The following is a 10382-nucleotide window of genomic DNA, read 5'->3' on the forward strand; positions in this document are numbered from 1 at the left end:
GTTTCACCATCTTGGCCAGGCTGGTCTTGAACTCCTGACCTCATGATCCACCCACCTTGGCCTTCCAAAGTGCTGGGATTACAGGCGTGAGCCATCTCACCAGGTCCACAGTACAATTTATATCAGTAAATAAATTACATTGAAGTCCATAAGCAAATTTAGTTATAAAGTTAAGATAAATTTGAATTGATTTTAAATTTAACTTTTAGCTGAAATTTTTCATTTGGTTATTTTTAAATCCACATTGAAGACAAAGATTAAACTTTGTACTTTTTGAGTATAGAGATATACATATAGTATATAAATAGATACATATTATATCTGTGTTGTTAAATTTTCACGGTGGGTTCAATTAAGAAAAAGATATCTGAAAAGTCTCTGGAAACAAGATGGGGGAGACAATAATGAAAAACAAAACGTTTGAGAAACACAGCTCTGAACTCATGTAAAGAGTGCATGAAGGAAAGCAAAAACAGAAATGGAAAGTGGCCCAGGAGCATTAAGAAAGTGGAAATCAGTATGTTCCCTATTTAAGGCATCGGCTCGAAGCAAGGCCTTCAGAAAACCTAGAGCCCAAGGTTCAGAGTCACCCATCTCAGCAAGCCCAGAAGCATCTGCAATATCTACGATGGCCTTGCCCTTTCCTTTACTGATGGCCCTGGTGGTGCTTAGCTGCAAGTCAAGTTGCTCTCTGGGCTGTGATCTGCCTGAGAGCCACAGCCTGGATAACAGGAGGACCATGATGCTCCTGAAACAAATGAGCAGAATCTCTCCTTCCTCCTGTCTGATGGACAGACATGACTTTGGATTTCCCCAGCAGGAGTTTGATGGCAACCAGTTCCAGAAGGCTCCAGCCATCTCTGTCCTCCATGAGCTGATCCAGCAGACCTTCAACCTCTTTACCACAAAAGACTCATCTGCTGCTTGGGATGAGGACCTCCTAGACAAATTCTGCACTGAACTCTACCAGCAGCTGAATGACTTGGAAGCCTGTGTGATGCAGCAGGAGAGGGTGGGAGAAACTCCCCTGATGAATGTGGACTCCACCTTGGCTGTGAAGAAATACTTCCGAAGAATCACTCTCTATCTGACAGAGAAGAAATACAGTCCTTGTGCCTGGGAGGTTGTCAGAGCAGAAATCATGAGATCCTTCTCTTTATCAACAAACTTACAAGAAAGATTAAGGAGGAAGGAATAACACCTGGTCCAACATGAAAACAATTCTTATTGACTCATACACCAGCTCACACTTTCATGAATTCTGCCATTTCAAAGACTCTCACTCCTGCTATAACTATGACCATGCTGATAAATTGATTTATCTATTTAAATATTTATGTAACTATTTATAAGATTTAAATTATTTTTGTTCATATAATGTCATATGTATCTTTACACTGTGGTTAGTGTAATAAAACATGTTTCTTATATTTACTCAATCCATTATTTTGTGTCGTTCATTAAACTTTTACTATAGGAACTTCCTGTATGTGTTCATCCTTTAATATGAAATTCCTAGCCTGACTGTGCAACCTGATTAGAGAATAAAGGGTATACTTTATTTACTTATTATTATTATTATTATATGCAAGATGTAAGTAAAAATGACCTTTCTCTAAATCAGGTTGTATGTTGTACTCAAGATATAAAAGTGACCATAATAAATCCACTTCCTACTCTCTTGCATATTTTATTTTTGTGTGGAATAAAACTAAAAATGGTAATCATACTTAATAGCAGTTATCCCAAATACTATAATAAGAAGAAAGAACAACCAATAATTTCTCTCAGAAGCAGGTAAACTGAGATATGTGAGGAAATAAAAATAAACAGAGATATCCTCTATTGCCAGTTGGATATATGAGTTTGCAACTTACAAGGAATGCAATTGCTAGGGGTTCATATATGGCAAGCAAAATCCCAGAAATGGAAGTGCTCATGTGTGGAGAGAGGGTAGAGAGAGAAAAGGACTTAAGCATGATTCTGAGGATCTTCCATCTTTAAAGTGAGGGAAGAAAAGAGACACAAAAGAAACAGAGGTGGAGTCCCTTATATTAGACTGACAACAAGAGATATTGGTGATTAATATGGTTTGGATCTGTGTCCCTGCCCAAATCTCATGTGGAATTGCAATCCCCAATGTTGGGGGTAGAGCCTGGTGCGGGGTGATTGGGTCATAGCTGTTTCTCGTGGTTTAACACCATCCCCCTTGGTGCTGCCATGATGATAGTGAGCTCTCCTGAGATCTAGTTGTTTAAAAGTGTGTGGCACCTCCCCCTACCCTTCCTCTTGCTCTCGCTTTACCTTCTTCCCTGAAGCCTCCCCAGAAGCAGATGCTGCCATGCTTCCTGTATAGCCTGCAGAATTGTGAGGTAATCAAACCTCTTTTCTTATAATTTACCCAGTCTCAGTTATTTCTTTGAGGCAGTGCAACAATGGACTGATACTGTGATAAAGTCTATTTAAGAAGATAAATGTGCTGGGAAGATGAATCAGTAGATTTGCCCAAGATAGGGATTAAAACTGCCCAATAATTGGGAAATAGATGGCATTGGCAATCTTAGTGAGAGAGCTGGTTTGGTGGAATTAATAAGTAGAAGTCATACTGCAGTAGGATCCAAGTGAGAGAAGTTAGTGACTTTGAAGCGAAGATGGAAATAGAATGGAATTTGAAAAGAATGTGGATTATTGTTTTTGTACACAGTTTTTGTTTTCTTTTTTTGCAGTATAGTTTTTCTGGATAGATTTCATGTAACTGATGTACTGGCAACCATATTGATATGTTTAGTATATTTATGTTAAATTAAAACATTTAATTACAATAATAATTTTTCATTTTTTAAATAAATACTACTTTGAATATCAGTAAGCTGCTTAATTCTCTAGATGGGAACAGACAACTAATTCAATCCGTCATCACAATGTTTAATTAATACTGATAATACAATGATTCCTGGACCTACTGGCTTTATTAATTAAGTTACTTAACTTGCATAATTGTAACACTGGTTTACTATAATTTTACTGCAGGTTTTAACACATTTTATTTTCTGGTAGAGCTCATATATAACTTCTTGGTAACTTTTCCTGATGTTATGAATATTACAATCTTATGCCAATCCAAAAATAACTAAATTGCCATCAGCATAAAGACTGAAAACTTCCTTCACAAACTAATAATGAAAAGGGGATCAAAGAATCTCTGTCTCAATACTTAAGATAAAGAAAAAATTGGTTATAACCAGCTGAAAATACAGCATGAACCATGGAAACTCAGACAGCAAGAACTCTGTGTAGAACTCACAAGGAAAAAAAAGATTTAACAATTATAACTGGGCCTGGCGCGGTGGCTCACACCTGTAATCCCAGCACTTTGGGAGGCCGAGGCGGGAAGATCATGAGGTCAGGAGATGGAAACCATCCTGGCTAACACAGTGAAACCCCGTCTCTACTAAAAAATACAAAAAATTAGCCGGCCATGGTGGCGGGCGCCGCTACCCAGGAGGCTGAGGCAGGAGAATGGGACGAACCCAGGAGGTGGACCTTGCCGTGAGCTAAGATCGCGTCACTGCACTCCAGCCTAGGTGACAGAGCAAGACTCCATCTCCAAAAAACAAAAAACAAAAAACGAAAAAAAAAAACAAAAAAAAAACCCATTGTAACTGAAACTCAATACAAAACTGACAAAATCACCCATAATTTACATTAGGTCACAAAGAATTTGACATTGAAATTTCATTCTACTTGCAAGTATGTGTGGTGTTAAGAAACTCAATCTGTTTGAGCCTCAGTTTTCTCATAAATAAAATGGATTCGGAAAATCTTTATAGTTGTGATCATAAAGGAACACATGCAGTTTAAAGCACCTACCACAATATCTTCCACCATGTTGCCTGGTCAACATGGTGGAACTCCATCTCTACTAAAAATACAAAAATTAGCTGGGCATGGTGGTGGGCATCTGTAATCCCAGCTACTCGGGAGACTGAGGCCGGAAAGTTGCTTGAACCCAACAGGTGGAGGTTGCAGTAAGCTGAGATCATGCCTTACTCAAAGAGTTAAACAATGATAAGTATTTTCCTCCTTTTCTTCATACAGCTGTAGATGGGAATAGTATTTGTCTTTCTGTAAAATTTTTAGAATCTGTGGCATTGTACCTTTCAGGAATTGACTTTCAAAGGAAGCAACCTAAAAACAAACAAACAACAACAACAAAAAACACAGATTCTGTCATGAACTGTAGAGGCTGAAAAATTGTCATTCCTCACTTCAATGTGTCCTATTTATATTCAGTCAGGAAATGGTGGCTTGTATAAATGCCTGAGACAGGAGAATAATCATGCAGATTGGTGTGCAGAAGACATGTGATGTTTCTTGACTGATTATGGCACCTGGCACATTCTCTCTCTGGCTTTACTCCCTTCACCTTCCTGCCCATTCACACAGAGCTGTTTTCTGTTCTGTTGTGGTTTCAGCTTGATGGTTTCCCTAAAGATCAGAATGCCACAAGTGCTAAGCAGAAGTGAAATAGAATTTCTAGGTTTTGCAGAACCATCTGCAAGAGAGGATTTCCTGAATTTCCGTTGAGTATGATGTAATAGTAACTTAATGAAAAGGAAAGAGAAAGCAGAATCTAGTTTATGCACAGTCTCCTGAAAACTTCTCAGGGTAACACAGCCCCTGGTAGCCAAAGGTGACAAGGGCAGCCACCAAGACTGGAGGGCCAATTTCTGATCTATGCAGAAACCCATCACTTCTGGGCATTTCTCTTTATGCTGCAAAAAGTATACTTCTTGGCAAGAAAAGATGCTAATGCTGTCACAAGCCTGTTCCTTACCCTTGGTCTATTACAAAGAGAATCAGTTTCTGGCTTCTGTCAGGGCATGGATTTTGGGGGATTGACAGTTATAGGGATATATAGAGAGATGTATTTCTTGCCTATAGACCACTGTGCAGACCAGCCTCTAGAATCACCCTCTCCATACACAACATGTGGGACTCCAGGGGACAGGCAGACTGACCGTCTTGACTGGAATTTAATAGTATTCAGAACAAGTTCGTATTTAATAGTGCATTAAACAACTATTAATGGTACAATCTTAGTTTCACAGATCATTCCTATTGTTAGACTTCAAACATTAATAACTAATATTCTCATTGTCACTTTGAATTATGATCTTGACAGTTCTTCTACTTAATAGTAAAAACTCTGCCTTGGTATCAAAAAAGAGAAGTCTCATAAGAGCTAACGAGTGTGAAAGAATAGTGTTGTTACCAGAGAACTAGTGAGGTTTATTCATTCAAAGTGTATCAATTTTGTTATGATTTGAGATGTATTTTTGTAATCAGCAACATATTTTCATTGAGATGTTCCAACAGGAAGTCTGCGTGAATTCTTGAGATAGCAGCAAGGAAAAGCCTGAAATTGCAGAGGATTCTCTAAATGTATCCCTCAGGCCACACATTGTGATATATATATGTGTACATATATACACACATGCATATCACACATTGTGATATACATGTACATATATATACACATGTATATATACAGATATTTTCTTATTTTATAAATATATGGTTATTATTTCCTTAATTTATATATATACATTAAAAAAGGGACTGGGTGCGGTGGCTCACGCCTGTAATCCCAGCACTTTGGAAGCCGATGTGAGTGGATCACTTGAGTTCAGGAGTTCAACACCAGCCTTGTCAACATTATAAACCCCATCCCTACTAAAAATACAAAAATTAGCCAGGCGTGGTGATGGGTGCCTATAATCCCAGCTATTTGGGAGACTGAGGCAGGAGAATCTCTTGAACCCTGGAGACAGAGGTTGCAGTGAACTGAGATGGTGCCACTGCACTGCAGCCTGGGTGACAGAGCGAGATGCCATCAAAAAAAAAAAAAAAAAAAGAAAGAAAGAACAGAAAAGGGAATACTGTCTCCCAAATCTCCATAACACATATAATATAAAAAGCAGAATTCTTGGAGTATTCTGGGGAAAACTGAAAAATAGTCAACTTCATACTGAAGATAAGTCTCATGTATATATTCAGTCAGGAAACAGTATCTTACAGAAAAATCTGGAAGAGTTTATTTTCTTAAACCTAAGTGAAATATACATACTATTCATTTGCTGATTCCAATACCCAGCATAGTTCCCTCCTTCTTCCCCAGCTTTTCTGGATCTCATTCTTCACTCCTATTGAAGCTCAGAAAATAATACGACAAAGTGAAGATCTCAGAAGCAGCCTCAGAAGCAAAGTTTCTCTCTGGCCTTCTCCTGCCCTGCTGTTTGTCACCCCTCGTCTCCCGATGCTAGCCATAAAAACTAGAAACTCTCTTTCCCAAGGCTGGTAATAGAAACCAGAGCCCTTTGCCCCCAAAGCCAGCCATAAACATCTAAAAATATTGCTCTAACTTTCCATCACTTTTGAGTGTAAGAACTGAACTGGTCATAAAGAAATTCTCTAACCTACCTTGTTTGATTACAGGTACTAACACCCTTATTCCAAAAAGGTCTCGGCCACATACCCAGGAGGAAGGAATGGTGCATGGAGAGGCCAAGAAGTAGCTGACCAGAAATGCCTTGCTAGGTTTTCCTACTCAGAATATTAGCATTAGATGATGCCCTTTTTATCTAATCACATTTCTACACAGCTGTCCATTCTTCATGGAACGTAAGCATAAAAATGGATAGTTTTTTTCTGTACTTTGGGTCTTCATTTTGAAGGCTTCCATAGTTACATAAAATGATGATTAAATAAATGTGTTATGCTTCTCTCTTATTAACCTGTCTTATTAGCCTCTCTTATTAACCCGGCTGTGACCCTTTCGATAGGAAGGAAAGAGATCACACTATTTCTGCCCCTATAGTTCCGATGATGAAGATGGGATACCTCAAGCACCTGACTCACCTACTGATGAGGTCCTGGGACAACTGATAAAGAGCTGGCAAATAAAGGTAAAAAAAATAATTTTTTTTTTTGAGACAGAGTCTCGCTCTGTCACCCAGGCTGGAGTGCAGTGGCCGGATCTCAGCTCACTGCAAGCTCCGCCTCCCGGGTTCCCGCCATTCTCCTGCCTCAGCCTCCCGAGTAGCTGGGACTACAGGCGCCCGCCACCTCGCCCGGCTAGGTTTTTGTATTTTGTAGTAGAGATGGGGTTTCACCGTGTTAGCCAGGATGGTCTCGATCTCCTGACCTCGTGATCCGCCCGTCTCGGCCTCCCAAAGTGCTGGGATTACAGGCTTGAGCCACCGCGCCCGGCCAAAGGTAAAAATTTTTACCAAAGTGAGTTCTGAATCTCTGCCTGTAGTTTCTGGTCAAGAACTAAAGGTAAAAATTTATCTTTATTTCTTACTTTCCAAATGCTGATCAGCAGGAGATCATTTGTTTGAATTGTTCTCTTACGTAAATTTAGATTTAAGGGACCCATTTGTTATTGATCCTTTCCCTTCAACGGACAGCTGTGATTTTCCTGTTTAGTGTCCTGAGAACCTGACTTGGCTTGCTGCCTGTCAGGACAAACTTTGGTGTGTGAAGGGGGCCAGACAAAAAGTTGGAGGCTCCCATTAAAAGCTTACATATTTCCTATTGCCAGCTCGCAAGGCATCTAAATCTCTCTCTCTTTTGGCTATTTGTGGGGGTAGCTTTGAATTTTGAGAGGGCTGCATCTTTGCATTTCTTTGAAGATGTCTCATGTATCCTTGGTTAAGTCACAAAAGACTTGGTTTTGGTTTTGAGTCACTTGGTAGGTATCTTTGTTTTAAAAGAAGAGGAAAAAAAAAGGAGAAAGTTTCAAACATTAGAAATGTTGGTTGTTTTTTCTTGCTGAAATCTGATAAGGGATTTAAAAGTATTTTTTAAAAGAGCTTTGTGGTCAAATAATAGCTTAATTTAAAGCTGATATCAAGGCTACCATTTTTTGAGTCTTTCTGATTTTCTACCTGTACTCCTGTTTATCCCATGGGAACTTTTTTCAGTAAACTTAAACCTTTTTAAATTATATATTTGATTCCTCTGTTTGCTTCCTTTCTTGTAGGCATGACTTTTGCCGGTAAAAAAAAAAAAAAAAATGTAAAACTTTATTGGCCTTTTTGGGAAGCTTAAGACCTCAGTCTGACTCCTCTAAGACTTATTCTTCCATTTACTTCTGCCCCTCCTTCCTTCTGCCACTTTCAATCTTCCATCTGGGTCTCTCTTATCATCGACAAGCCCCTGCCTCTGCATTTGGTGGTCAGTGGATGGAAAACTACTAAGCAGAGACATCAGAGTTCTGGTTACCACATAAAGGGATGTAGAGAAGACTTCTAGAAAGCCTGGGACTCCTTGAAGAATGCAAAAAAAAAAAAAAAAAAAAAAGGGTGCCACAGACCCCCGCACTACATGGAGTCTTCTGTCTTCCTCATGAACCCCAAGAGTCATGGGTGGGTCCTTCTTGCATCTGGAGCTCTGCTCTCTTTTGCCTTAAGTTCCCTGATCTCTTTGGCTTTTGGGGTATCAAGGGTAACTTCACACTGTGATAGAGCCACCCACCTGTCAAGACTAGAGACAGTGGCCAGGTTTGTTCTCTGTATAAGTCTGTCTCCTTCAACCAACCTTTTTTTCAGAGCTAAAAGGAGGAAATTTCCTGGAAAGAACTGACCCCAATACTGGAATGAGCCCATTTCTTTAACTTTCATATCTTAGAGAGGGGAAATACTCCCAGCTTCAGGCAGGACATGTCCTCTTGGGTCAATGGGCAGCTCTGGGGAGAGAAAGGGGCAGGATGTGTCCCTTCCCTCCAGCCTGTGCAACCTCCCAGGACCTCCTGACTCGTCCCTCACTCTACTTACTGTCCCTCACATGGAAGTGAGTCACCCCATCTGACTGTGGCACTTTAAGGGAAATCTGGAAAAACTCTCCGTTTGAAGGTACATTAACTCTTTAGAGTAAGTTGTCAGTTTTACTAATTTATTCCTCCTATCAGATCATGCCCCTCGACTTTATAATTGAGAAAATTCTTACTCTCCCTTTGAATAAGGAATGAGCTTGCATCAGTTCCAGCTTGATTCAACAGTTAGGGAGAGCACTAACATAAATAAAGGAACTTCAGAGAACATAGTGACTGCCACAGGTGTCAACAGGGTAGAATTGAGAGGCATCTTGGCAATATTGCAATTAAAGAAGTAATCATGGTGAGGGTCAGTTGCTCAGACAATCGGGCAGGCGTTCAATTTAGTAGGGATCTCTCAACTCTCTGACTCAGGTTAGAAACCCAACCATCAGATTGTTTCTCTTCTATTCATGGGCTAGAGGACCCTAAATTACATGTTAAACCAGTTTTTGTTTCCTCCACCACTTGTAGGGAACCAGTTTAGGAGCAGGACAACAGGAACATATTTTAATTCACTTGGTTCTGTCTTTTATGACTGCCTAGTTAGCCTTTCAAATATTAGAACCCCTTCCATTCTTGGGTAACTGCTTATATTTTTAATGTAATTTTTTCATTATATTTATATTATACTTTATACTATATTTATATTATATGTAAAAGTTCTGATTTGGCTTCATATTGTCACCCTGCCCTGAAAAATCCCTATAGCCATATCTCATTTCATATCTCACAGTTTTCAACTTGTTTTATATAATCTACAGTATTGGGAACCCAGCAGCAGGTCTGGAGACACCTAGACAGGGGGTGTGGTGGGGACACTGAGTGCTGGGCTGCTGGCCCTGCCTACATCCCACTGAGGAGCCAGCTTTTACTGCTCCCAGGCCCACCTCCACCCAGGAACATCTAGTCCACCTGAAAAGGGATGGGGGGAGGCAGGGGTCAGTGCAGGGTACCCAGCGAGACACGACGAGGCATCACCACACAACACCCTCCGTAGACAGCCATGTTTTTCAAACCTCAGAAGCAAGGGTCTAAATGTAGCCTCATTTTCACCCTTCCTGCCAGATGAGTCATGAGCTGTAGGGGTGTAGACCCACTGATGTCCAGTCTGGCATCAAAATGCAGTAAATGAAGGGAGTCCTGCCTATACCTCTATGTCCAATGAGCTGGTAAAGAGTGCAGGAGCTCATCTGTCATTCTGTTTAAGAGCCTACACGTGCTCAGTCCTTCAGGAGGAGACTGCACCAGGCACAGGGCTCTTATTTGTTCAGACAATGAAAGCGCACATCATGCACTAGAATAAGCTGGAAGAGCCAGCAGTAGCCTGAGAACGTGGAAGGAGGTCAGAGATGTTTAAATCATAGGCAACAGTGTCAGGTACTCATGAGATGGAACAATACCAATGAGCAGCATTAAGTCAACTGTTCAGATCATTCCTATCAGGAGGGAAGATTGGAGTGGATGCTGAGAACACAGAGTTCTATTGAGCTGTGGCCAGCAT

The 10382-nt window shown here is 40.3% G+C and overlaps 1 protein-coding gene across 1 annotated transcript; it reads left to right on the forward strand.

Moving 5' to 3' along the window:
* Window positions 1–628: 628 nt before the first annotated feature.
* LOC140713066 (interferon alpha-1/13-like) lies at window positions 629–1198 on the forward strand. The gene has a single exon (XM_073022186.1). It carries the CDS (start codon window positions 629–631, stop codon window positions 1196–1198), a length of 570 nt encoding a protein of 189 aa, XP_072878287.1.
* Window positions 1199–10382: the final 9184 nt, after the last annotated feature.

The sequence above is a fragment of the Chlorocebus sabaeus genome, chromosome 12, assembly GCF_047675955.1.
Source record: "Chlorocebus sabaeus isolate Y175 chromosome 12, mChlSab1.0.hap1, whole genome shotgun sequence".
Classification (NCBI taxonomy): domain Eukaryota; kingdom Metazoa; phylum Chordata; class Mammalia; order Primates; family Cercopithecidae; genus Chlorocebus; species Chlorocebus sabaeus.

Coding starts and splice junctions, on each gene's coding strand:
- LOC140713066 (XM_073022186.1), top strand. CDS start 629: ATGGCCTTGCCCTTTCCTTTACTGATGGCCCTGGTGGTGCTTAGCTGC.